Source organism: Chaetomium globosum, genomic scaffold, assembly GCF_000143365.1.
Source record: "Chaetomium globosum CBS 148.51 scaffold_1 genomic scaffold, whole genome shotgun sequence".
Classification (NCBI taxonomy): domain Eukaryota; kingdom Fungi; phylum Ascomycota; class Sordariomycetes; order Sordariales; family Chaetomiaceae; genus Chaetomium; species Chaetomium globosum.
This window is the reverse complement of record NT_165976.1, coordinates 4,893,562-4,920,044: the sequence shown is the minus strand read 5'-3', so window position 1 is coordinate 4,920,044 and position 26,483 is coordinate 4,893,562. Positions and strand designations below refer to the sequence as shown.

Genomic DNA, 26,483 nt, shown 5'->3' with positions numbered 1-26,483 from the left:
TTCCCTAGGAGTCCCGAGCGTTTAGTTTTCGGTCGGACAAGTCTCGAGGCTCGGGCAGCCACCACAAGATCGACTTGCATGAGACATCTGCCGAAAAGGAAGCGAAGAGGCTGCACAGTAAAGCGGACCCGACGTTCGCCATGCAGGAGGCGGAACCTTGTGAGCAGCCTTATCTAAAAAACCCCAGCTTGCGCCGTCGCTGACTTACATCGCAGCCGCTGTTGCCACAACTGTCAAGTCCTCGCTCGCCTCGCTGAGGAGTATTCAGCACAAGGACGTGTTTGGGAACCCAATTCGTACGATCTGAGACACTGTCGTGGATTTGGGGCGTAAGGCTAATCTGGGCTCCACACAGCCGAACCCGACCGCTCAAACCCGACCCGCAGTCGGTGGGAACGCCCTCTCGATACCATTCGCAGCTTTGAGGCGGCGATTGACGGCGGGTACAACAACCGGAGGTCCATCATTCGCCCAGGTACGAACAGTAGAACCCCCTAATGGCAACGTAGGATGATGTATTAATTAGTCAGATGCAGAGGGGACAACATGGGGACCTAGTCGGCGGGCTAGTTATTACGGTGGGAGTATGAATCCCCGCCAACCCCGAATGGTGGCGTATTACTCACAAATACGAACAGATGGAAACGGCGGCCGATTCAACCACGACAGTTACTATGGTAGCCGTCCACCTTCGATGATGTATACCAACCGCGCGGATAGCAGTCTTCCTGATCTAAGGTCGAGCGGCATGGGGCAACGTGACAGCTATTACGAGCAGCAACCAGGGTATGGCGGTTACGGGGGTCCGGCGCCGAACGGTCGACGGGGATGGCCGAGGATGGCGTCTGAACCGTATTACGGCGCTTCTTATAGACAGCAACAACACCAACATCAACATCAACAGCAGATGGACTATTCGCTCCCGAGCAACCACCGGTCGTACGAGACGGTGACGACTGCTGCCGGGAGTGGTTCTTCGGCGGAACCAGCGGGCTATCATACCGATCCCACCAGCAGCGACAACAGCTCGGTAGAGCGCGTGCAATCCTCGGTACCCCGACGACAGCCGGAACCGGTGAACGATTATGTCATCGGCTTCAGTCAAAGCCCATCGTACCAGGGGGCTAGTTTTGCATTGAGCACGGGAGGCGGTGGAGGTGACGGCCACAACAACAACAACTACCAGGCGGGCGGTGCGCACGGCCACGGCAACCCTCCACCGCCGGTCCCGCGGAAAGATGTGGGAGGGACGCTGAGAAAACCAGTCTCCAACCCTATTCACCAGGCTCATCAGGCTCCGCCGGCTCAGCCTGAGAAACGGAAGAGCTGGTTTGCACGACGGTTCAGCAAGCACGGATAGTGTTGACGCTTGTTCCTTGGCCCCGAACCACACGGATATCCGATTTTTCTATTGTTTTATTTTGTTGATTTCGATACCCATTTTTCTCGACCCACCCGAAAACAGTTGGGCGAGGTCAGCAGAAAGCTATTCGAAAGCGGCGGGTGGCATAATCATGATTTTTTTGCGCCACCGGGGGAAACAGGGGGAAATTGGGGCGGTCTGCTGGCTCTTCTCAGTGTTTCGTGGCGGTAAAAATGATGAAAAGTTTGTTGGGGCTACCTTGGACACTCATTAGCGGGGTTTTTCTCTTTATCGTCTATCTATTTTCTGGGGGGGATGAGAGGGTGGGTCGTTGTCTCCTAAACGTACATGCGGATTACATGGCTTGTGGTTGGTTTGATGGGTTTTATGCGATTCACGAAGAAAGTAATGAGATGGGTCTTCGGAGGTTCTTGTCGATTGTCGGTTTTGGCGCTGCCGTTTCCCTAATCATGTCTTTCTTTCTGTTCTTTTTTTCTTTTTCTTTTTTTTTTTTTGTGAGATGAGACTTCAGCGCTCGATGCTCGTGGATTCGGGGGGAAGGGGTGAGAATGAAAGTCTTACCATGGAAGCAATAGTTAGGGCTGGTATTTCGAAACGTAATGGGAAGCTGAGACGAACACTGAAGCAAATTGCATGATTCCCATCCCCCGGTGAACTATTCTTACGTCCTGATCTTGGGAGTTTGGTCGCATAAGTAGCGTCCCCGAGAAGCCTGAAACGGGAACATCACATACATCCCCTTTAATAGGCAATGTTTTCCCGTCTAAGATGGGGCCTAAGTCGGTACTAGATAACTTGCTATAAATACTCAACAAGAAAACTCGAAGAACACCGTTTCACCGGTCCTTCTTCCCATCTCCTGGGCCTCCCCCTTCTTGCTGGTCACTCTGATCCTCGGCCATGGCCACGAAAATGTAGCCTATGAGCACCACATTGGCCATGATGGCCGCGAGAGCACCCGCGTAGGTTGAGTTACCTGACACACACACACACATGGTCAGTCTTGGGATTCCTCTTTTTTGTTTTGTTTTTCCTTTTTTTTTCTTTTCCTTGCGGTAAGGTCGGGTGGGTAGCGTCGGTACCGGGGTGGCTTACCGTTGAAGACTGAGTCGACTGTGGCGAAGTATGACCCGATGGGTATCACAATCATGCCGAGGGTGAAGGCGAGCAGTTTCATGATGACGGACCTGTGAGAATTAGCTTCAATGGTGTGATGAAGGGGGGTGGGCAGGTGGATGGGAGTGCTCACGTCGGGACCGCCGGGGCAATATTGGATTTCTCATCTGCTGCTGGGCTGGAGCCAATGCTGTCATCCTTCTCGAGGAGGGTCTTCTCTTGGGAGATGATTCGGCGGGTGGCCATGATGAGGATGGGGTGGGTAGGTGGTGTGGGATAAGGTAATTCAAGGGGGTGAGATTGGATTTGGAAATCCACACAGGAGTGTTGACAAAGAGTCAATGTTTGTTATATGAATTGCAATGCTGATGAGTTTAAGTTTAGATCGGGCTCCTTCGGTTGGTTGGTTCCTTTGGATGTGCGGATGATGTGATGTGTTGCTGAGGCACAGACTCGCCATGCTCAGGCGCTGTACTTTACCGTTGACCGCGCACGTGTCGACGTGCAGGCCCTAGTCGCGTCGACCCGCAAAAATGCCCCATTAACGCGTTGTGGAGCGCCGATAAGTTTGGCGTTCTTTGCGGACCGACAGGGGGATTGCTGGATTCTTCTTGCAGGCTCCTCAACTCAAAACACCATCCTTCTCCATCCCGAACTGCTCTCGCCAAACCGAAGCCCAGAATCGAGATTTTCCTCAGCGCTCTTTCCTTTCTTAGCTCCTCATTGTATCGGTCCATCCGAATTTCACTTCTTTGTTTATCTAACTCTAATTACCACCCACCTACTCCCTTGTCCAATTTGTAGCTGACCGCAAATTTCCGGGAGTTGACGGTTGCCAAACGAGGGATTCTTCTTTTACTCGCCTTCCAGATCTAAAATAACCCCGTCTATCGATTTTGCACGACTCTCCCACGTTTCTTAACCCGGTTTTCCAACAATGGAGTTTTCCTCGTCACCTCTCGCCAGCCACCGGCGTTTTCATATCGAGGACGACGACGATGACTTGAGTGTAGTAACACAGTCACCCTACTTCACACAGCCCACTCAAATAATCGGGCGGTCAGCTTCAAGAGCACCGAACCCCACAACTTCCTCTCCGAAATCGATCGTCGAAGTACCTGCCTCTTCTCCGTTTCGGCCCCAAGCTGCTCAACAACGAGGAGGCCGAATCGCAAACCTCATGGCCCCTGCCGGTACCGCGTTCAGGGCACCTGCCCGGCAAACTTTGACAATTACAAAGACGGCAGCAAAGCGGGAGTTCGTCATGATCTCAGATGACGAGCTAGATGCGCCAATCTACGCGGGCGGTGATTCCTCGGATGACGACGAACCTTCCAGGGGGGACATTCGTCCGTCTTCGTTCCAGCCTAAGGAGTTGAAGACGTCGAACTCCACGACCGGGAGCCAACCGCGTGCTGGGAAACTAGTGAGTTACGGTCAAGGGCGTTTCGCTCTTTCAAACAGAGAAGCTGATTAGAGACAGAATTCCACGTCCGCCCCAGCGAGCTTCCAAACGAGCCCGGAAAAATCGTATGTCTTGCAGAAGGATTGGGTGTCGTCGCTCTCACCTACCTCTTCGCTTGAGAGCTTTGAGTCTTTGCGACAAATCTCACCGCCGAAGCCAACCCGTCGGCGCCTTGTACAAGGCCGTCGCCCCGGCGTGGTCAGCCCCTCGAGCCCCGTATTGAAGCTTAGCCAGCATTCACCACCCCGGCCGCAATTGATCGACCTCGTTAGCGATGACGACGCTGATGACGGGTACAAACAGTCAAACGCATCCCCACGGCGCGGTTCTTCGCCTGTGGAGGACGAGGAAGAGGATTCCTTCGACGAACGGGTCTTGAACTACCTAAATACTTGCGATGTCATGCAGCTTGTTGCAATTGCGAATGTTAAAGAGGACAGCGCGAAGCTGATGGTTTCGCGCCAGCCGTTCGACAACCTTGAGGAAGCCCGCAAAGTGACCTTATCTCAGAAAAAGCGTGGCAAGAAATCAGCCAAGGTATCTATCGGGGAAGACATTGTTTCGGCTGTTAGAACCTACGCACGTGCTCTGGACGACATAGACCACATCATTGCAGTGTGCGAATCGCAAGCCGAGTCACTGAAAAGGGACAACCTCGAAATGGAATATCGACCAGACCGGCCAGCTTCGCAACGACTCCAAATCTCGATGACGGAAAAGCCCGATGACTCCGCTCAGCATGGAGGACTCTACGAAACTGGTGGAGGTGCCGCTGCGCCAGCCAAAGCTCATGGAGGGCTGCACGATGAAGCCTTTCCAGATATACGGGCTCAACTGGCTTTACCTGTTATATAAGAATCAGTACGGCAGCATATTGGCCGACGACATGGGCCTCGGCAAGACGTGCCAGGTTATCTCGCTCATGTGTGCCATCGTTGAAGCCTGGGAGCGAACTGGCCAAAGCGAAAGCAATCGTCCCTGGCCAAATGTTATCGTCGTCCCACCGTCCACATTGGCGAACTGGGCTGCAGAATTCAAGAGGTTCGCCCCGAAGCTCAACGTCACGCTCTACCAAGGTAGCCAGGCGGTTCGAGACGAGATTGCCTACGAGATCAAGGAGGATCCATCGAGCCATCATGTAGTTCTGACTTCGTACACTCAACTCTCGAGGAGCGACGACATATCCAACCTCCGTCACCTCCGGCCGATAGTAGCGGTGTTTGACGAAGGTCACAAGATGAAGAACCCAAAGACGAAGCTGTACAAGGATCTTCTGCGCATCACCGCCCACTTGGGCGTCTGGTTTTGTCCGGCACACCTGTTCAAAACAACCTCATGGAGATGATTGCTCTTCTTCAGTTCGTCGAGCCAAGCCTCTTCCAGGCCCATTTCAAAAATTTGGAAGCGCTATTCAGCCAAAAAGTCTCCCTGACGGCTGTCTCCAAGGGGGCGCTGTTGCATAGCGAACGAGTTGCGCGTGCCCGAACGATTCTTGAGCCTTTCATCCTCCAGCGGCGGAAGGAGCAGGTGCTTCAGGACTTACCGCCCAAGACGACCAAGGTTGTCACTTGCAAGATGGATCCGGTCCAGGAAGCCATCTACCGGAGCTACGAGAGACGGTTCAGGAAGTCTGACTCGCAAGATGCCAACCTCCGCGTGAAAGAGGGCCGCGAAAACGATACAAACAACGTCTGGATCCAGCTGCGTAAATCGGCCATCCACCCACAGCTGTTCCGGCGATTCTTCAAGGATCGCGATGTTGAAAAGATGGCCGAGGTCTTGATGAAGAGGGTTTCTCAGGCAGAGCTGAAGCAACCAAAGCTGGATCATCTCACAAACGAACTCAAGGCTCTGTCCGATTTCGAGTTGCATCTTTGGTGTAGGGATTACAAATGCATCAAGGGCTACGATCTCCCCGACGATTCCTGGACGGATTGCGCCAAAGTCAAGGCACTCCTCGAACTGGTTCGGAAATACCAAGCAAACGGGGACCGCGCCCTCGTCTTCACCCGTTTTGCCAAAGTGATTGAGATTCTTGGGGAGTGTCTCGCCTCGGAAGGCATCGAATATCTGTCGCTCCAAGGAAACACCGACGTCAGCGCACGGCAAGAGCTAATCAACGAGTTCAATGCCGACGAATCCATCCCCGTCTTCCTCCTAACGACGGGTTCTGGGGGTACCGGCATCAACCTGACGGCGGCAAACAAGGTTATCATCTTCGACCAATCCGACAACCCACAGGATGACATTCAAGCCGAGAACCGAGCCCATCGGCTGGGGCAGACGCGGCCGGTCGAAATCATCCGACTGATTAGCGAGGGAACCGTCGAAGAACTTGTGTACAAGGCATGTGAGAAAAAACTGGAGCTCGCCAACAAGGTCGTTGGGTGGAGCACAGTCGAAATGACCTCTGGCGAGATGGAGTCGGCGGTGAAGAGCCAGCTGCTGCAGTTGGCTCCTTCGACACCTCCGAACGAAGGTTGATGTTGAACATTCAGAGGTTATTTTCCCTGGTCGCACCTGAGTTACGACCACCTGCCGCTGCGGGATAGCATCAGCTCTCTTGGAGGAAACCTCAACAGCGAACAGCGAGTAGCGGAGGTTTTCGAGTGGGGAGCTATCACCCATTTCTTGTTGGCCCGCATTTGCTCAATTGGCTTCATCCCGTCTTGCTTTCCCTCTCGTCAGGCATTTACAAGGAGCGTGGTTTGCTTTCAACTTTCTGTGGTGTTGCATGACCAGGTTTTGGGATACAACCGGAGCAGTGTCGGCCAGATGGGTCGGGACTCGGGGGCATCGGGGACCACCAGTCCCGCCAGGACGCTGGCCGGCGCATGCCTTTAAAGGCCCTGTTTTTCTACAAGCGTCCCTCTACGACGGGGCATAGGCCACCTGCTGCCTACGAGGTAACTTACAGAAAATTAGATAGTTATAGACTTAAAAGGGACCTGCAAATGGCACATTTCAATCTTAATTTATTGCCAGATGGCTTTGAAGCGAACTTGATAATATTTGGACTACATCACCATGCAGTGCCTCACATTGTCCGGTTTCATTACCTATAACATCATCCACGAAGGTCGAGGCAGGTCTCGAGTCGCTTTGCGGATACTTGCTCTCGGTTGGCTGTAACGACCTGTGTATGGACATACATACATACGAATACGGATGTAAGATTCCGAGCGCAGTTCGCGGTTGACATCCCTGTTCGTTAACATAGCCAAGCATTCCACTGTGGGGAATGAAAATAGAGGGCCACAGTCATGGATCTGTAACTTTCACATGCTGCCCAGTGCCGCGCCAACACTCCGGTGTATGTAATTGCTCTTGTGCCATCCGCCACCCACGTCCACAAAATGCCAACCGCCTCCTTCCCTGTGCTTTCACGGTTTTGAATACGTACTCAGGAGGGTCGCACACAGACTCACTTTAATCTACTCGGTCCTGGATGGCCACCTGCTGACCTCGCCCTTTTGCCTACGAATATTCGTAGATGTCTCCCATTCAATAAACTGGGAGGAAATTTAGTTGTTTTTTGGCAATACTTTTCGTCTCTTCTATTTTTTCACCTTGCCACCCATGCAATCCATAAGTCTTACCGAGTATTGGGTATAGGGAACTCATCTGTATAATATCAGATCGCTCATGCTGTTATTCCTCATGCCTATCTGGCACGCGATCTGGGACGTGGCGTGGTTCTGGCGAGATGTGCGTATATCCTCCACGATGCTGCCTTTCTTGCTCTTCTCCCCGACGCTGATGTGTAGCGTTCTGCAGAAAACCGTTTCCTACTTATTCGAGCCCTCACCGCTCCGAAGATGGTCAGAGGCATTGGATAAGGCAGCCGACTACGACCAGTGGGTTGAGGCGGCTCATAACCTCGATCGCATTCTCGGCCTCGATATGTGGCGCTACAACCTGATATGCAGGGATTACGACTACCGCCTCATCAACGAACGGACCCGGCTCATCCAAAACGCCCGCCAGGAGGGTGATGTCTATGGGCTCATCAACACGCTCCGCACCGGGCTTGTCCGCAATTTAGGGAATATTACTAGCGCCAAGTTGTTTAACTACTGCTTCTCGGGAACAAAAGCCCCCATCGAGAGATATGTCGAGCAGTATGTTGAGGCGATTCAAGAGATCGCCTTGCTTCCGCCGCCGCCTGCCGATGGGGGACCTCCGAACGTGGAAGAGGTTCCCTCGGAGTACGAGGATGGCGAGATAGCGGGAGACAATAGCATCGGTGGAAATGGCGTCGAAAGCGCGGCCCCGGCTACCCTGCGTTACCAAAGCGGCATGGCGACTCAGTCCCTCCAGACGCAGCACAAGCTCGATTTCATCACCTCTGCGAGACAGGGATTCGGCCGGAGTGCGCTCGTGCTGCAGGGCGGTGCCATCTTCGGGATGTGCCACCTCGGCGTCGTCAAGGCTCTATTCCTTAGGGGACTGCTCCCACGTATCATCGTCGGAACAGCAACCGGGGCAATGATAGCGGCACTGGTTGGGGTCCATTCCGAGGAGGACCTTCTCCGAATCCTTACTGGCGACGGAATCGACCTCTCGGCTTTCGCCGCTCATGGGAAAAACCCGGACGCCCACAATGAACAAGTCATGCAGTCGATATGGACGTGGGGGGCTACCTTCATTAGGAGGATACGGCGGTTCAAGGAAGAGGGCTATTTTCTGGACGTTAAGGTCCTGGAAGATTGCGTCCGAGCAAACGTCGGCGATCTAACCTTCGAGGAAGCGTTTAATCGCAGCAAGCGGATTCTCAACATCACCGTCGTGACGGCCGGGCAGGAGGGTATCCCAACCCTTCTTAACCATGTGACAGCGCCTAACGTGGTATGGCCCCCACCCGTCGTCCCCCACCCCCCCCTAAGACCCCTCACAAACACCCCAACCCCCTAAGACCCCTCACTAACACCCCAACCCCTTTTCATAGCTAGTCTGGACGGCCGCCGTCGCCTCCAACGCCTCGTCGGACGCCTTATACGGCCGCCGGCAGACCCGGATCCTCTGCAAGGACGCGCACGGCAACATCGGGCCCTGGGCGCCCGCGGACACGGCCGACTTCCGGCACTGGACGCTGGCGTCGTACACGGACCGCAACGCGCCGCTCCAGCGCGTTTCCGGGCTCTTCAACGTCAACCACTACATCGTCAGCCAGGCGCGCCCCTACCTCGTCCCCTTCCTGCAGTCGGACATGCACGGGCCCGCGCCGCGGCTCTTCGGCGGCGGTTTCGGCGTCGCGGGCCTGCGCTCGCTCGTCATGCGCATGGTCAGCCTCGAATCCCGCCACCGGGCTGCGGCAGCTCGACCGGCTGCACCTACTGCCCCCCTCCATCCGGCGCTTCCTCGTCGACGAGCACCTGCCGGGCCCCAGCGTCACGCTGGTGCCGCGGCTCGCGGCGCGCGACTTTGCCCGCCTCATGGAGACCCCGACCCGTGACACCCTCGAGTACTGGATCCTGCGGGGCGAGCGCAGCGTCTGGCCCGCGGTCGCCGCCCTGCGCGTCCGCTGCGCCATCGAGATGGAGCTCGACCGCGCCTACCAGGACGTCCGTCGTCTGAAGGCCGGCGGGCTGCGTCGCAAGGGCAGCGAGGTTGCGGCCATGGCGAGGGATCGGGCTCAGGCGCAGGCTCAGGCTCAGGGCCAGGCACCGGTTCAGGGACAGGCCCAGACCCAGGTGAGGGCCCGTGTCGGGGGTGGTGGTGGTGGTCGTGGGTGACTGACGGACAACGGCCGCGGAGATCGGAGTAGGGACGGAAAGGGGGTCGTGTCCGATAACCATCGCCGCGGGTCTGGAGATGGAGGGGCTGGCTAGTCGCGGTGTGGCCGGCTGGGCGTCAAACGCCGTACTTGCTGATTTGCTTGCTCATCTCCACTCGGTCTGTTCCCCTGTGACATGGGGATGATCACTGGGCCATGGGTGGGTTTGGCTGGCGGTGCGACAGATGGAAACGGGCGAAATTGGACTGCAAAGGGGTTGGAGAAGTGGCTACGTTTGGGGTATAGGTTTAGTTACACACACAGGAATGACCCGGTAGTTGGATTCTGGGCGTTACGTATCCATAGGGACTAGCCCGTAAGCACACAGCAGGGGTAACTAGGGAAAGCATAATCGAAATTGGTCAGCCGCAACTCTCAACTGTGGATGGTTTGGCTGCTCGACACCAACCATGTACACTAAAAAAACTTCCGAAGTGCTGCTGGGGTTGATGCGGCATGTGCCGGATGGAGGTTGAAGGCTGGGGAGGGGTGGTCGTCTTTTTTGGGTCGAGATCTGAGATCCCAAGGATAGAATGTGTATCTCTCCGGCAAGACAGCGGCTGGGGTTCGAATAAGTAACGTTAGGCAGGGGCCTTGGTGGGTTGTTCGGAGATGAGCCCAGGGGCGGTGATCTGGCGGGCCGGAATCTGTATGCAGCACCAGGGTAGGGGTACCCGGGGGTTGACTGTTGGGAGATGGGATTCGCTCCGCTAACCAACTACACTTTGTCTACATTCACTAGGGTAGGGCTGGGGATTGGATTGATGTCGTCAGGCTGGGCTGGCTGGCAGATAGCAGGCCCCCCGGGCATTTGTCGATCTTCTTGGCATTGCATCGGGGTTGCCGGTTCTGGTCCGGCTTGCATCGGGGGGTCAGGGCACGACACGCAAGCCTGTCTGTTGGGGGAAGGGCTTCTTTTCGGGTTGACACACAGATTTGTCGATAGTGGAAAGTTGGGGGTTCTCGGTCTGCTGAGGTAACAGAAATTGGGAATGCCGGCCGAACGCTAAGTGACCCTTGCTCGTTGGCTGGAAGTTCGTTCTGCCATCGGGCAAATGGCGGGAAGGATGGACGCCACGGAGATGCACCGATGGGATGGCGACTCGGGAATGAATGAAACAGGGTCCGGTTTCGACGCTCACTCCATCCACTAGTGAACCTGGTTGCCTGGGCTGCTGGGAAAGTTGGGAAAGCTGTGGAAAAGCAGCGCCTCGGCGTACACAGGATGCATTTACGACAAGGATCCGGGATATTTGGCCGATGCAGGAACCAAGCCAAGTGCTGTCAACTGACCTTCAAGAACTGCAGGCTGCGTACCATACTTCCAACCATCTCGAGTCCTGAGTGGCCGAGGACTATTCGTGGACGCAAGTGAAAAAGAGACAACACGCGGCTCGCGTAGTGAGATGTCGTCATGAACGAAATGACGATCCCCATCGGACCTGGTTCTCTGCACGGAGCGGTGAGAAACGGGCAGCGTCTGCGGTGTGTGTCCCTGCCCGGCTGGACAGCAAAAGGCTCTGCAACGGTTTGGCAATGCAGCAGCACATGTCATTTTTTCCAGTGCCCGCCGCTGCGGCTGTGGCTTGTCAGCGATGCGACAGGGATGTGCCGATAACCTGATTTGGATTGGAGACACATTCGGGGCCTAAAGTTCTAGTGTAAACTAGGCCAGCCAGCATCTGTTGTTGCGCATCACCGTCCGTGCCCGTTTGTGGGAGTGCGAAATGTTTCAACAAGGAAACGGCTGATCTTGTCGAGTTTTTTTTTTGGTAGGCGAGCTTCTCGAATGTTAATCGAAGCTCGACATTCAGTTTCAGCCCCACCCAGCCGCTGGGTTGTGTGTGCACATCATCTCGGGGCTCGCACGGTACATACGCTAGGCCACTTCTGGCTCCTGGGCTGGGGTACTTTCGGGGGATCTGCAAAGAATTGCAACTGTCCTCCACTCACCCCATCGTGCGTTGTTCGAAATTGCAGGGGTTGGTCTTGACGGAAGACGATCTCGAAGCAACGAACGGATGGGCTGTGCTCGGGCTGTCTGTCACTTGTTGATTGAGGGCAACCAAAAGAATATTCATTTCCAGCAACGGTAGGAGCGGGGAAGCTTCAACAGGGATCATCGAAATGAACCTGACGAACGGCGGGGCAGCTGAGGCGTCCAAGGCCGGTGTTGGACAGAGAGAGAGACGTGATCATGCGAGGTTGATTTCTTGCTGCAGCCCTCGGGAACGGATGACTGTTCAAAATTGTCTGATCGGTTATGGTAGGAGGAAAAGCCGAGTGCTCGGCGCCCAGTTGCAAAGTGCAAACCATATCCTTGGTTCGCTTCAACGTCGCCGATGATCGGACAACTGGCCACAATGCCGCCTTGTTGGGGCTTCCCAAGTCCGCCGAGTATGTGTTTTATGTGTTTCTGCGCTCACCTAGTTTCCCTAAACGGAAATCAAGGTCTGGCAAGATCAGGAGCAGATGCTAGGGTTACATGGATGTGGGGTACAGTCTCTGCGGTGCCGGCAGCTGGGGAGTGGGATGCAAACGAGAGAAAAAGTGAGGCGAGGACGGGCATAGACCCGACCTGACATTGTCCCCCCTAAGCCGACCAGCCGAAGTGCAATATGCCGTCCCAAGCTCGTGCAAAACAGCAGTTTACCCCCTCGACCTCGGTGTGTCAACTCGTGTCGTACATCAGATTAAAGATCCACCGCCTTCGTTTTACCATGGGATATGGAAACCATGGGTGGTAGCCAGGCGCACTCGAATCTCCCCCGTCGCTTCCCGGCCGGATAGGGTGGTTTAGACTTCGTTCATTGGGCGGCAGGGGCACGCGCAGCTCTTGCTTGGGAAAGCCGAGCCACCGTGGCCCCGCACTCGTTACTTGTCTGCACATTTTGTGGCTTGCACGCCATCGTTGACCACTGGTAATTTCCATACCAGTCACCGCTGGTAAGCTACCTATCTACCATAGGTAGCACCTAGGCGGTATAAAACCCGAGCGCTTCGCCGGACACGCAAGTTGGGCCCAACACCCTCGAGGTTTCATCAACCAGTGTTTTGGACGCGAAGCCATCAGCACTCAAGTACTTATATAGAGTCGTCTCCGCTATTCTCCGTCGACCCTTCAACTCAGTTACCTGGAACCTTCATCCCAAGGTCAGCTTCCTTTTCCCACTGCCCCGTTCCAAGTCGGCCATTTCTTCTTCGCACCTGCCCAACCAGCGCCATGCTGAGACTCCTCCCAGAAGAAGCCTCTGCCGCCGGCTTTCTCGACAACATGAACACTCCCCACACGTTTCCCCACTCCCGCGCGTCCACCCCCAGCGAGGAGTGGACCTTCGTCGACGGTTCTTACACCGAGGCGAGGTCGCCCCAGCTCATTCACGACAATATGCCCTCGGGCCAAGTTGCCAACGCCTCGGCCGACGGCACACCTTCCTTCAGCCTGTCCGAAGTGGCCATCGCCGACAGCAACAACAACACCACCAACAACGACAGCCCAGGCGTCGCCCACAGGCCACCGTCGAACGTCTCCACCGAGACGCCCGGCACGAACGACACTACCCGCACCGTCACCGACCGCCCCCGCACCGCCCCCGCCCCCGTCGCAGCTACCCGCTACACCCCCGGCCTTGCCCAGCAGAAGTTGACCCACCATAACATGGCGGTCTACCAGCGCGAGCTCGAGCAGTCCCGCACGGACAACCTCGCCGACTGGGCGGCCAACGCGGGCATGGGGTCACGCCGCCCGGTGGGCAGGGCGCCGTCGTCGCACCCATCGTCGAGCGTTGGATACAACAGCAGCGTGCTGGCAGTAGGCGGGCACTCCATGGGGAGTCGCGGGAGCAGCAGCATCGGTGGCGGCGTGGGCGACTGGGCATATGTGCAGTCGCCCATGCGGGGCGATGAGGAGGTCAATGCTGCCGGCGCGTGGTGCTACGAGACCACCATCCCGCTGTGAACTTGCAGGCCGAAGAGGATAGGACCCTGAAAGAGATGGTTGGGGTTGATGAGGGAAGTGGTGATGGGAGGGTGGACTCAACGGCGAGCGAGGAGGTTGACGGCGTGTGGTCGACGCTGAGTGGTGATGATGACCACGAGTTGATGAGGTGTGGCTGGTGTATGTCCTTGAGGCGACTGGTATGAATCTGTCGCATGGTCGGTGTTCCCTTCGAGTTTGTCTTACCTTGGATGATTTTTCTTCTGGTTATCTTTCCTTTTCTATACCCCATGCACCAAACCGCAAGAAACTCTTTCCTATGTCTCGCATGCTTCGGCCGGTGTCAACTATATTCGTTTTCGCTTCGGGTTATCCTTTTCTTTGCTCTGATGGATCACGTCCCCTATTTTTTAAACCCTTTATTTCAATCTTCTCATACGTCTTTGGGCACGACGAATTCAAGCAAAACGACTGGGTCGGTTAGGAAGCGATTGGTGGAAGAACTTGGGATCGAGAAAAAAAAGGGATGGGGTAAAAATATGGTTCTCTGTCTTGGTTTTGGGTTTAGCTTCGCGTGTCTGCATTCAACCATGTCACCATCGTATATCCACTTGGCCTTTGTCCCCTGGCGAGCCGTTCTTGATCTGCATGCTCGCCTGTTAGAACTCTTTCTCCAAATCTCCACGTCCCCTTACCCGGATGCCGGGTGCGGGGTTATGGGGGACAAACGGGACGAGGTTGCATCGGAAATTGTCAGAAGTCGGGTACTCCATCAATTAGGACCGTTGGAGATGCGTACCGAGTCCACCATGCCCCCGGGCCGCCTGGGTTGAAGACGAAGCGATGAAACCGTACGGCCGCCTATTTAGCCTGATTAAAACGAGCTTCCTCGTTCCGGGTTCCCATCCTCCGATCGACAGCATCATGGCCCTGGGTTGCAACGGCCGAGCGGGTTCCTGCGTCTGGGGTCGACGATAATAAATAACCCTTCGTCCGGGTCCGCGGTGGGCTCGGGAGGGGGGGGTTTGACAGCAGCGTTCGCGATCTCGCCCTGCCCTTCACGGTCATGTCTAGCACCTTCGGCTTCCGCCGCTTTCTCGGCCTCGCGTTGGCTACGGCCTGCGTCCCATTCGCAACATGCCACGACGACCGCTGGATAGACATCTGGGCCTCTATGCCGCAGCAGGTTGAGCCCTACAACTTGCCCAATGCCCCCTATGTTAGTAGCCCTACCCACCTGCTCCTACACCTAGGAAGCAGGTTGGGGTAATAACACACACATGGCCGGACCAAACATACTCACCTCACACCCTTACCTCCAGAACGGCACCGACGGCGTCTTCCAAAACACGACGATCCGGCAGACGGTCTACCTGACCCAGGACGCGGACACGATCCGGCTGCAATTCAGCAACGCCTTCGGCGGCTCCGACCTGCCCATCACGGCGGCCACCATCGCGCTGCCGGTCAACGGCACGGCCGGCTCGCCCGCCATCCAGCCCGACACGCTGCAGCACCTGACCTTCTCGGGGTCGCCCTCCTTCGCCGTGCCCAACGGCGCCCTCGTCGTCTCCGACCCCCTCCGCTTCCCGGTCAAGGCCCAGACCAGCCTCACCATCACCGTCTACCTCGCCGCCGGCCAGGCCGGCCACGCCATCACCGGCCACCCGGGCAGCCGCACCGCCACCTGGCTCACCCAGGGCAACCTCGTCTCCGCCGCCGACGTCACCACGCCCACCACCCAGCGCATCGACAAGTGGTTCCTGGCCTCCGCCCTGCAGGGGTGGCTCCCCTCGCACCACCGGGCGCTGGCGGTGGTCGGCGACTCCATCACGGACGGACGCGGGTCCACCACCAACGGCAACGACCGGTGGCCGGACCAGCTGGTGCGGCGGCTGCAGCGCGACGGCAACCAGCGGTCCGTGGCCGTGCTCAACATGGCGGCGGGCGGCAACCGCATCCTGGCGGACGGGCTGGGCCCCAACGCGCTGGGGCGCCTCGAGCGGGACGTGCTGGCGCGCGGGCCGGCCGTGAAATACGCGCTGATATACGAGGGCGTCAACGACCTGGGCACGGCGGCGACGGACGCGGCGGCGCAGGCGCGGGTCGGCGACCGCGTCATCCTCGCGTACGAGCAGATGATCACGCGGCTGCACGGGGCGGGCATCGCGGCGTTCGGCGGGACCATCACGCCCATGAGCGGGCCGGGCCAGGTGTATGGGGACCCGGAGCGCGAGAAGCAGCGGCAGCGGCTGAATGAGTGGATCCGCACGAGCGGGCGGTTTGATGCGGTGGTGGATTTCGACAAGGTGGTGCGGGACCCTAAGAACGGGACCATGTTGAAGACGGAGTATGATAGCGGGGATTACCTGCATCTGAACCCGGCTGGGTATAAGGCCATGGCTGATGCGGTCGACTTGGAGTTGTTTGCGCGGTTTGGGGGCGGTGTGAACTCCATGGTCTGAGAGAGAAAGATGTGGGACGAGTTGGGACGGGTTAGGACCTGGGGCGGGCGGAAGGGGCGGGGAAAGGGCCAAACTAAAACATGGGAGAGATCCTTCATATTTGAATTAAATAATAAGAGGGATGGAAGTTCGTGTGCTTTTTTGACAGGGGCCTTCATGGGGCTGATACACGTAACCATGCAGAGGCGCGGTGTGGGCCGCCTTGGGTTGGGGACGACATCCTCGGGCCTGAGGGTCGCTGCCCAACAGCATCAATTGACATCCTCGTCAGATGTTAGTTATGCAAGGCATCATGATATTGGCTGGCTGGAAGAATAATATATATGTAAAAATAGTGAAGCGGACGGAAAATCACAGAACATTACCCCCTGTCCAACGGCTGAGCCCTGATGGTATCGTGCCTCGCGGCATATTTGCCTCAAGAAAAAGGACCAATGTACGTACATACATACATAAGGTGACTCATAATAATCGAACCCGAGCACCAATCCGAACGCTGCCCCTCTTACATCCATAGCCGAGCGGTCCCGTCTGCACCGGCACTGACGCACCACGGTTCCCGAGGGTGCCAATCGATATCTAGCACACCAAGCTTGCTCACAACCTTGTGCCCCTTGAGCATCTTCACCGGGACGATGGTCGGGTTTTCTAACTGGTCGTTCGGAACCTTCCCGTGGAAGATCTGCAGGGAGCCGTCGTCACTGGCATCGGCGAAAAGTGGAAGCCCGCCTCTGTGGTACCGGACCTGCCGAATGGCTTGGCCATGGAATCTCATCGTCTTATACGGCCTGTTGGACAAATCGAGGTCATGCCAGAGGAGACGCTTGTCATAGCTGCCCACAATTAAGTTGTCTCCACCGGGATGGATGTCGAATGACGAGATCCTGAAACACGTCAGTAACAAAGTTTCGCGCATTGTCAGCTGGTTCGTGTAACATACCACTTCGCGCCAGGCTGGACAACCTTGACGAGTTCCAGCTTTTGGAGATCATAGCATCGGATTGTCCTCTGGGTAGCCACGAAGAACAGCGGCCTGAGAGGGTGGAAAGCAGCCGTCTGGGCGAGGCCAGATAGTTTCCGGAATGGTATTTGTGTGAGGTGTTTCGAGAGCGTGTGAATGGCTACTGAGCTGCGCTGACCGGTGGGCGAGACGGTGGCAAAATGGTCACCTCTCCTGTGCCAGTTAATGACCTTCACGGTTGACCGTACGGTAATCCTGATCAAGACTCCCTCATCCTCGAGCTTCGTGCCCGGCCGGGCCCACTTCGCTGCTGGCTCCTTGCTAACTGGGGCCGCCGGCTGCTGCCCGTTTGTGGCGTAACCGAAGCCTGTCGCCAAAATATCCCTACTGGCTTGGTCGAGAGCCGGAGTGACGCTGGCGTGTGTTGGGACCATTAGGAAGATATCTTCGCCAGCCGCTGCAGCCAAGACAAAGGCATCCTTGGTCGGCCTCCACCGGACCGCGTTGACTGGTTCTTCGCTATTCAGTTTTACGGACCACACTTGCCGGCCTGTTAGTAGTTCCCACACCCTCACGGTCCCGTCGTCGCCTCCGGTCGCGAGCGCCACGCCGGTCTGTGGACTATTAGCTTCGCTGTTTTTGGCCCGGCAAACCTGAGCTAGGCGTAAATGAGCACTTACCGGGTCGACCGAAACACTTCTTACTCTACCCTCATGGCCACGGAAGATAGTCTGAGCAACAGTGGGGAAAGGCTTGAGCTCGGAAGGAGAAGGTAGTTTGGGGAGAAGCGAATTAGGGTCAATGTTGAGCCTGTTCTTCCGGATACGAGGCGCCAGATAAAGGTCCTACATCCGAAGTCAGTTATCGCGCACAATGTCAGCTTTCACGATCAACGTACCATGCACCGCTCAAACCGCTCCTTGACCAAGTTACCCCAGGCAGGCACTTTCCGCAAGGCATTGTGCTTTTGGGGAAGGTATTCCTTTTCTCGGTCCTCGGGATCCGCATTCTCCCATTCTTCTCGCTCTTCCTTCGACCTGAGAAAAGCTGTGTTAATAGATGGCGAGGACGAAAACGAAGTCCCGAAAACACGTACGGCAGGTACTCCTCTGGCGGATTGTAACTCAAGTCGTAGCCGGGAGGCGCCAGCTTCGGCGCAGGGATATGCATCGGATTGGGGGCCTGGGGCTCCTCGTTTTGCCAGAGGTCAAAATGCACTTCCTCTTGTTCCTCCTCTTCCCGTTCACGCTCCTCAGGCGGCTTATACGGTAGGATTCTCCCTTCGCGAATAGCGCGAACCAATTTCATGATTTGCTTGGCTTCGTTCTTGGAAGGGAGGAAACGCCGCTTGGGCTCCGGGGCACTACTGAGGGCTTTTGAAAGTTAATTTGCCCGTCAACAAACAATGGCAGGATATTATACTCACGCATTTTCTCCTCGATGGATGTGAAGTACTCCACTGTATCGGGGTACGGATCCTGGAGATCAGTTGGAAGAAGGCCCATCTGGACTCGACGGACGAGCTCCAGCTCATCTTGACTGCATCTCGTTTAGCAGGGCTCGGTTGACGAAAAGAGGTTTAGGGACAACGTACGTGAGGTTGAGAGGGTTACCGGTATCCACATCGGTCAATCCTGTCCACCCCTTTGGCACTTCAATGCTGTCTAGGAGACTCTGAAGTGCATCGCCGGTCGCCGGCCGCATGATCTTCTTGCCATTGATGTCGTATCCGATATGGGGATAGCTACAGCGGGTGTGAGCATGGCGATCCAATTCCCCGCCACAGAAAAATTCTCACCTGTCGTAGAAACTTAGAGGAATGTCGCCTATCGTGTTGACCGGGCCCTTCGCGTCGGAATCGTCGGAGTCGTAGACGGGATCAATCTCGCTGTCAACATCGAGTCAATATCAACCGAAAACTAGTTTGTTCCAACAAGGGAACGCACTCGTAGACATATCTCTCCCCTCCATTAGCGTCCTTTTCAATCCTGTAATTCCTGTCTGCGCCATCATCCTCTTCCCGCTTCGGGTCGACGCCCGGTTCCGTGATTTCAAGTTCCTCCTGTTGTTTGACGAGCCTGTTGATCGCCTCCTCGCTATCCACATCCGAGGGTATATCATCGCTTAGTATGTCGTCGTCGTCGTCGTCGTCGTCGTCATCCTCGCTCGCCCCAGTGCCCTCGTTTTCACTATCCTCGACATCGTCATCGTCGTCGGATGGGAGGTAATCTTCCTCGTCCTCGCTTTGGGACAAAATACCGTCAAAGAGGCCATTGGCGAGCTCATCGTCAGACTCAGACTCCGAATCCCTCGATTTGCGCTTCTTATCCGTGATTTTTGACCCCATTGTCCCGGCTACTCGTACGGTGTTGTTGTTCGTCCACAGCCTGCAGCGTAGCAGCCAAAAAAGTTGCTTGGCCCCTACTTTTTTTCTGCCAGTTTTATCACTTTTTGGCGGGGAGCTTGATTCACCGCCTGCGCTAGGGTAGTGGGTAACGCTAAGCTGTTTTCACGTTAGCCTGCGCATATTACCCCACCTTCTCCTTTAGTCATGGGATGTATCAGTGAGTTGGGCCACCACGTTCCTTCCATCCCTTCCCCAGCCTTGGAAGACGTTGGGATGAATGCAGATGCAAAAGGGTGCGGCGACATGAGCCGATAAAGCTACGTGGTCTAATATCAGCCACACCGAGGGCCCAAAGAATGGCTTTCACACACAAACGCACATTATAGACAGCCAGGCACCTTGATGGGCAGGGGAGTGGAAACTCTCCGTGCAATCAAGTTGTGATCGAGGATGAATCATTCGGGGACCAGGCCGCATAAAGACCACGTGGATACGAAACCAATCTCTCACTCTGACCATATGCGAAGGGATCTAGGTTGTCAACGAAACTTGTTGGTGTTTTGACGCGGCTGATGGACAGATCATGCCAATGGTTGCCTGATGTCCCGTCCTGGTTGACCTTGTCTCACCTTGGATTTCAATGCTACCACCAATTGTTGATTTATCAGGTAGCTCGGCGAACGCGCGGCCCCCACTTTAACTTTGTGCATTCACCAACCGGCGCACCCTCCGTCCTCCCCTCTTTACTAATCCATTGGTTGCTGCAAGCAGACACCAGACCCCGAGACCTGACACGACTCGGTCCTCGACACTTTTTCTCTTTATAAACACCACAGACGCACACGCTATTCCCATTACGCAGCAACAGGACGAAACGCCAGACCCACCCCGCGACTACGGACGAACCCCTCCGTCCGACCATGGACGCGAGCGCAAAGAAGAATGCGGAGCAGCCCAAGCGACGGGCTTGCGATGAGTGCCGTAGGCAACTGGGAGCCCTGCTCATTGTTTGCGCTCTCTAACGAACTTATAGGAGGCAGAAAACTTGCTTGTTCCAAAGAGGTCGATGGATGTGCTCGCTGCAAGCGTGAGGGCATCAAATGCGTTTACTCTGCCCAGAAGCGCATGGGCAGGCCGAGGAAGCATCGGGCTGTTGAGACAACCGAACCACAACCTCCTGTCACCGCACCGACCGAACCACCAAAACAGGAGGAAGTGCAGTCGATCATGGCCCCGAATTTCGACTTCGATAGCACCCTCGGCATGGATTTGGACCTCTCCTTTCTCGACATGAACAATATGGACATGAACTTTCTCGAGATAGTCGATCCCAATATTCAGTTCCCACCCCTTCCTGATCAGGTTGACTCGGGCCAAGAGCCAACTGGGAATGGGAATGCTAATGAGAGTGGGAAACCAACCGAACAACGCCCGCACCCGTCTGCATTCTGGCCCATGAGCAGCAACCTGAGCGACATTAACTTCGATGAGCCCGCCAACCCCGCACCCCGACCACCAGCACTCGAGATGACGGCAGAGGAGGTCAGCCAGTTACTACGAGTCGACCTTGACACAATGCCTAGCCTTTCCCCGCCCTCCTCGAACTCACCGAGCACACACGCCTCACCTAGTGAACCGGACTGTACCAAGTCATGCAATTGCCTCTCGGCGATCTACCTAGCCCTCAATTCCCTTCAGCACCTTCCTAGCGAAGTCTCGGAAGCCATGCGTGTGGCTCGCACGGCAACAAAAACAGCCCACGACACCATCCTCTGTCCAAACTGCAGCGACCCGCCCTTGGAACCAACCGCCATGCCCCCGATACAAGCCCTGCAAAGCCTGATGATGCTCGGCGCGCTGCTCCCCTCCGTCTCCAACGCGTACATGCGCATTCTGACTATGGTCGACGCCGAGGCCGCCGAAGCCGACGCCAATCGGCGCAAGATCACCTTCTCACTGGCGGCGTACGGCGGGCTGTGGGGGTGGGCGGCTCAGATGGACCCCCTCAGGTGCGGGGCGGCGGACCGGCTCGAGGGCGCCGTGCTGGAGCCGATTCTCTGGCGGCTGACGGTGCGCGCGCTGCTCAAGATGGACGTGTACGGCATCAACGAGCTGACGCCGGGTGTCGATGACGAAACCGCCCAGCAGCCCGGGCTGAAGGACATCATCAACATGATGGAGCAACGCTCGCGACGGCGCCACGAGCAGATGGATGCGCTGGTGGCGTCGGGTGTTGTGTTGAAGTCGAATTGTGAATATGTCTCGCTGTCGTCGGGCGATAAGCCGACATGCATGCGGATTATCGACATCGCAAAGAGGTCCATGGACGATCTGATTATTCCCTGAGCCGCCTGGTTACCTCGAGACGAAGATTCGCCATTTTCCTATCCCGAGAGCCGGATATGCCCGCTACTCTTCGCGCCAACGAGGAGTAGCCCAGCGAGGTTGAAGGGACGACCGGAAGGGGTTTGGCGGGAATTCATCTGTGTCCAACAGAAAGTACGAAGCGCCGCGCCGTTGGAAAGGAACATTCTTGTGCGAAATTGATACCCAAACATCGCACATAAGAACGAAGGAGGTTTCAACGATATAGTTATGGTATGATACCACGATGCAGCACGCTCGGACAACCTAATATCAGGAACGAAAACAAGTCCTGGACATATTCGGTTTTTGCACCAAACGGTGTATGTACAACAACACGAGATGGAGCCACATCATGCATGGATCCCGGGAATGGAAGGCAGATGTGGAAGGCTCGGAGGGGATACCTATGTTTCGGTCATGGCGTTCAGGGTCATAATGTTGCAATGTCTTGACATTCGAGGAACGGGAAACAGGCTTCTTTTCAAGCACATGTATGGTAACCCACCCAAACACTACAAAAAGAGGCAACACCACTCAGAACTCCTTTAACCCAAAACTTTCCCTTTGCGCATTTGTGTTGTTGGCTTTTTCTACATCAAAATGGGTCTACGCCGTGAAATTGATGCAGAGCCCAGCCGATGACCCTCCTCCGCTTCGAAACCACAGCCACCCATCTCGGTGGGCAATCCGTTCTCGGCTTTTTCCCGAATCGGATCGCCCGTTTATCTTTCTGCGTGCGATTTACCATACTATCGGAAAACGGCGGCATGAGATGCTTAGTAGACCTTCTTCTTCTCGTCGATGCTGAACTGGCCTGGGCCGCTGTTGACAAGCAGCAGGAGACCACCAACGATGGACAGGATCTGGAAGAAGTCGTACTTGGCAAAGTCCTTGTGCGGGTGGTGCTCGTGGAGCTGAATTAAGTTTGGTTAGCAAAGAGCTCTGTTTACCCTCTTTCACTAACACTCCGCAGCAGCAATAGTACTCACAGTCCAGAAGTTGTTCACGAGAATGTTGAAGACGCTGAGAATCACCACCAGCAAGGTCGCGCTGAACTTGGCCTTGAAGCCGACGACGACCATGACGCAGGCCATCAAGCCGATCAGCGAGACGGCGACGCGCCAGACAGACCACTGGCCGCTGAAGACGAATCCAATGAATAGGAAGATGAGCAGGATGCGGCCGGCCAGCTGGAAGTACATCTTGCGATCCTTCTCCTCGAGCTGGGGCAGGCCGGCGAAGGCCTTGGTCTTGCGCACCCACGAGTCCGAGAGCACCATGAGCAGGCCGCCCATAACGGACAGGTTGCGCAGGAAGAAGTTGAGGTCAAAGATCAGCCCGTACCCGAGCGCCTGCGTGATCACCACCGCGATCAACCCGCCCACCGCGCGCTCCGAGTGCTTGCGGATGATCACTAGAGTCGAGCACGCCACCATGGCGATCACGTTAAGGATGAGGAAGAGATGCGTCAGGCCGGAGGGGACTGTGGGAGGAGAGAGGTGGTGGTTAGTTACGTGATGGGATATAAAAAAAGGGGGGAAGGGGCGAGGTAGATTGGTCGGGAGTAGGACGTACTGTGGCGGTAGTCGTGCAGGTACAGCAGCTGATCGTTCCATTGTGTTATTATTCTGACCGCGTCCTCAATGAAGGTCACGACGATCAGGAAGCGGCCCGATGGCGGGCAGGTAACTAGACGGAGCGTCAGCGGATCCAGGGAAGCTGGTCAGGGAGAACAACTCCAGGGAAGAACAACGGGAGACCCACGCACGGTTTGATCGGCTCACTCAGGGTGTCCAAAAGGTCCCTTCGACCTTGCTCGTCTGCTGGCGGATCGCATCAAGCGGGCTTCTGCCCTGTCTGGTCCTCGAACGGTCCTCCAAAGGGACTCGGCGCGGCCATGCCGTAGCTACCCGATCCTCGCATCTGCGCCATTGTTGTGGTCGGTGGTTGCGGAAATCAGGGGGAATCGCGGGGCGAGTAATCGAAAGATGGCAGACCGGCTGGCGCAATTGGGACTGTCGTTGGCGATGGAAAAGCGAGAAGGGCGAAGCGGGCGGGAAGGGAAGGAAACGAAGACCGAGGGGTTGGCGGGCCAGGGGTTGCGAAACGGCGATGGCAACACAGAACTGGAGCCGAGCTCTTTGTAGTTAGGGTAGCTGCTGCTGGGATCGGGAAAAAGAGAGAAGGTCGAAAATCGTGGAGCGAAGGCCCCCAGACAAGCTCAGCAAGCTGGATGACAAGATGCTGGAATTCGCCGGCGAGAGGAGTGGCGGGCGAGAGGGAGGGGAAGAGTTGCCGGTTGTTGTTCGGAATTTGAGGTTTGCTGAGCTCAGACCGACGATGGTGGTATTCACAACTGTGTCCTTAACCAACCGTAAACCCACTGGCGTGCCGCATCAAGGCGATCGCCACGGGTTGGTGGGTCGGTATCTTCGCTTGCCGGTACCTCAATTATATTGTTTTATTGGCTGGCCATAGCGTAGACGCTAACAAATATACCTTGAATTCCGCAGAGCATCAGTGGATCCTCCGAGCTGCACACCCTTTAGACGGGAAGGAGAGCTCATCCCTCCACAACCTGGAAACCTGGTCATGAAAGAACAACCTCCAAATTGGTTACGGACCCGGATTCCGAGTCCCGTTCAACTCCGCAGCTATGGATACTTTATACAACCCTTTATCCGGAAGCATTGGCCACGAGGACACGAAGGCGTTTTTTCTATCTCTATTCTTTTGACTTTCAGTTAAAGAGGCGCGGAAAACATCCGAACCCGATTTCCCAGCCCGCTCAAGTAAATCGGGAAACAAGGCCAAATACCATTGGCGGGGTCTGGAGATCTCTCAATCCCGAGCTTGGCCCACCCACCCCTCACTTATCCGTCCGGACTGCTGCTGGCAGGCGAATCTCAAGTCTTCGGAGACAGTGCTTGTGGTTGTTGTATTCTGGATGAACCCAAGTCGGCCGTGATCAATACCATCATTGTTTCCATTCCTCCTCTCTTCAAAACCTCATCCACCGGACCCCGCATCATAACCTTCCAAACCCAATTGTCTTCATCTCCGGCTCAGGTCGCACAACGTGGAGGCCAGCACAAACCCATTGTACTAGCCAGTTAACCCATACTGAAAGTCCACCATCATTCAGCTGGTCCTCTTGTGTCTCACTACCTAAGCCAGCTTGAGCTGAAACCAACTCTTCCGATGAGCTTCGGTGTTTGGTCTAGTAGTGGTTTGGTACGTTGGCGGCCCCAACCGAGCATTTTGATACACAGGCATATATATCATCAAGAGGGTGTTCTTAAATAACCACCAACGAAACCCAAGCGGCGGTGTTGTACGCCTCCTCCCTGCGTCATGTCACCTATCCCGCAAGACGAACTGGCAAGGAGGAAGAGCACAAGGCAGTGTGCCGCATGGCAACAGTCCAGCCACCAACTACCCAATAACCACCGAGCAATCCAATACCGGGCGTTAAGCCACGCGCCATCTCACGACACCCACTATCTGTACGGCTGCGGCGTGGGCAACAAGGCCAGACAAGTTGGTAATGACTGAAGACTACCAAGAACAAGTCTGCTGGAGACAAGTTCACAGTACGTGGGATGAAAGCCACAAGGCAAACCGGGAACCTGGAATGTCTTTGCAGGGAGTGTGTATCATGCCATCTAGTAACCGTCTCAAAGTTCCAAGGACGTGCAACCAACCACATGTAAAGACCAAGACGCACGCATTATACGAGGAAGGATATCTGATTCAGAACGAGAAAGCAAGACCGAAGCCAAAACCTAACCCAAACCAGCTCTACCCTTTTATATATTCACGCAAGGCCACCCATCACGTCCCGACGCTCATAATCACCTCCCCTGATACCCCGGAGGCGGCGACTGCGTCGGCGGGGGCGCATCCCCGGCTGACAGCTCCACCGGTGCCGGGGCCTGGGGCTGGAGGAAAGGCGTGTACTGATCGGCCCGAGGCGACGAATGCGGAGATCTAGACCAGAGCTCATTAGTAACTATTCACGCACACACAATTCTACCCTACGGGGTGGGTAGAATGAGATGACTTACGGATACATCCCGCCCACATACCCATCATGATGACCGTGCTGCCCAGCCGGGGCAAAGCCATACGCCGGCGCCGGGCCCCCGCCAGGCGGTGCAGGCGACGGGGTAGTGCCGGGATACGGATACGGGCCCGCATAAACCGAGTTCCTCCCATCATACGTCGAGATGGTGCCCTGGCCGGGACTCTTAGGATTATGACCCGCAGCCGCAGCCGCAAGGCCCAGGCCCGCGCCCGCGCCCGCGGCATTCGCATAGTTGGCCTCCACCATACCCGGCGACCCGGGCGCGCCACCACCACCACCGACCGCGGCGGCGGAAGCGGGCGGCGCCGACTTGCGGTACGCCTTATCGAACCCGCCGCGGCGGCCGCACAGGTACACCAGCGCGGCGCCCAGGATCAGCACGGCGGCGCCGCCGATGGCAATCCCCACGAAGGCGCCGCCGCTCAGACCACCCCCGCCGCCGTTGCCGTCTCCGCCATTATCGCCGTCGGCGGGTGGCGGCCCGCCGCCCGGGGTGGGGGTCGGCACGGGGGTCTCCGAGGGGAAGGGCTCACCGGGCATGAGCTGGTAGGTGGCGTGCCGGCGTACTCGAGCTGGCG

General features: G+C 56.2%; 10 protein-coding genes across 10 annotated transcripts; 6 read left to right on the top strand and 4 right to left on the bottom strand.

The window, feature by feature from the left end:
• Nucleotides 1–140: 140 nt before the first annotated feature.
• On the top strand, nucleotides 141–1,360 carry CHGG_01600 (uncharacterized protein; the record flags this gene model as incomplete). Its single annotated transcript, XM_001220820.1, has 4 exons — nucleotides 141–159; nucleotides 216–296; nucleotides 356–475; nucleotides 639–1,360. 4 exons carry the CDS (start codon nucleotides 141–143, stop codon nucleotides 1,358–1,360), a joined length of 942 nt encoding a protein of 313 aa, XP_001220821.1.
• Nucleotides 1,361–2,220: 860 nt separating this feature from the next.
• CHGG_01599 (uncharacterized protein) lies at nucleotides 2,221–2,746 on the bottom strand (the record flags this gene model as incomplete). The annotated part of the gene is made up of 3 exons (XM_001220819.1): nucleotides 2,221–2,360; nucleotides 2,480–2,571; nucleotides 2,634–2,746. The coding sequence occupies 3 exons, from the start codon at nucleotides 2,744–2,746 to the stop codon at nucleotides 2,221–2,223; spliced, it is 345 nt and encodes a 114-aa protein (XP_001220820.1).
• Nucleotides 2,747–3,437: 691 nt separating this feature from the next.
• CHGG_01598 (uncharacterized protein) lies at nucleotides 3,438–6,449 on the top strand (the record flags this gene model as incomplete). Its single annotated transcript, XM_001220818.1, has 4 exons — nucleotides 3,438–3,926; nucleotides 4,122–4,811; nucleotides 4,876–5,103; nucleotides 5,325–6,449. 4 exons carry the CDS (start codon nucleotides 3,438–3,440, stop codon nucleotides 6,447–6,449), a joined length of 2,532 nt encoding a protein of 843 aa, XP_001220819.1.
• Nucleotides 6,450–7,691: 1,242 nt separating this feature from the next.
• CHGG_01597 (uncharacterized protein) lies at nucleotides 7,692–9,700 on the top strand (the record flags this gene model as incomplete). The annotated part of the gene is made up of 3 exons (XM_001220817.1): nucleotides 7,692–8,813; nucleotides 8,914–9,249; nucleotides 9,338–9,700. 3 exons carry the CDS (start codon nucleotides 7,692–7,694, stop codon nucleotides 9,698–9,700), a joined length of 1,821 nt encoding a protein of 606 aa, XP_001220818.1.
• Nucleotides 9,701–12,964: 3,264 nt separating this feature from the next.
• CHGG_01596 (uncharacterized protein) lies at nucleotides 12,965–13,699 on the top strand (the record flags this gene model as incomplete). The annotated part of the gene is made up of 1 exon (XM_001220816.1): nucleotides 12,965–13,699. The coding sequence occupies one exon, from the start codon at nucleotides 12,965–12,967 to the stop codon at nucleotides 13,697–13,699; it is 735 nt and encodes a 244-aa protein (XP_001220817.1).
• Nucleotides 13,700–14,744: 1,045 nt separating this feature from the next.
• On the top strand, nucleotides 14,745–16,143 carry CHGG_01595 (uncharacterized protein; the record flags this gene model as incomplete). Its single annotated transcript, XM_001220815.1, has 2 exons — nucleotides 14,745–14,897; nucleotides 15,001–16,143. The coding sequence occupies 2 exons, from the start codon at nucleotides 14,745–14,747 to the stop codon at nucleotides 16,141–16,143; spliced, it is 1,296 nt and encodes a 431-aa protein (XP_001220816.1).
• Nucleotides 16,144–16,648: 505 nt separating this feature from the next.
• On the bottom strand, nucleotides 16,649–19,451 carry CHGG_01594 (uncharacterized protein; the record flags this gene model as incomplete). The annotated part of the gene is made up of 9 exons (XM_001220814.1): nucleotides 16,649–17,027; nucleotides 17,084–17,718; nucleotides 17,785–17,949; nucleotides 18,003–18,141; nucleotides 18,201–18,477; nucleotides 18,531–18,643; nucleotides 18,699–18,848; nucleotides 18,903–18,992; nucleotides 19,051–19,451. 9 exons carry the CDS (start codon nucleotides 19,449–19,451, stop codon nucleotides 16,649–16,651), a joined length of 2,349 nt encoding a protein of 782 aa, XP_001220815.1.
• Nucleotides 19,452–20,371: 920 nt separating this feature from the next.
• On the top strand, nucleotides 20,372–21,797 carry CHGG_01593 (uncharacterized protein; the record flags this gene model as incomplete). The annotated part of the gene is made up of 2 exons (XM_001220813.1): nucleotides 20,372–20,432; nucleotides 20,485–21,797. 2 exons carry the CDS (start codon nucleotides 20,372–20,374, stop codon nucleotides 21,795–21,797), a joined length of 1,374 nt encoding a protein of 457 aa, XP_001220814.1.
• A 797-nt stretch (nucleotides 21,798–22,594) lies between these two features.
• On the bottom strand, nucleotides 22,595–23,750 carry CHGG_01592 (uncharacterized protein; the record flags this gene model as incomplete). The annotated part of the gene is made up of 4 exons (XM_001220812.1): nucleotides 22,595–22,732; nucleotides 22,808–23,301; nucleotides 23,394–23,507; nucleotides 23,705–23,750. 4 exons carry the CDS (start codon nucleotides 23,748–23,750, stop codon nucleotides 22,595–22,597), a joined length of 792 nt encoding a protein of 263 aa, XP_001220813.1.
• Nucleotides 23,751–25,672: 1,922 nt separating this feature from the next.
• CHGG_01591 (uncharacterized protein) lies at nucleotides 25,673–26,445 on the bottom strand (the record flags this gene model as incomplete). The annotated part of the gene is made up of 2 exons (XM_001220811.1): nucleotides 25,673–25,808; nucleotides 25,907–26,445. 2 exons carry the CDS (start codon nucleotides 26,443–26,445, stop codon nucleotides 25,673–25,675), a joined length of 675 nt encoding a protein of 224 aa, XP_001220812.1.
• Nucleotides 26,446–26,483: the final 38 nt, after the last annotated feature.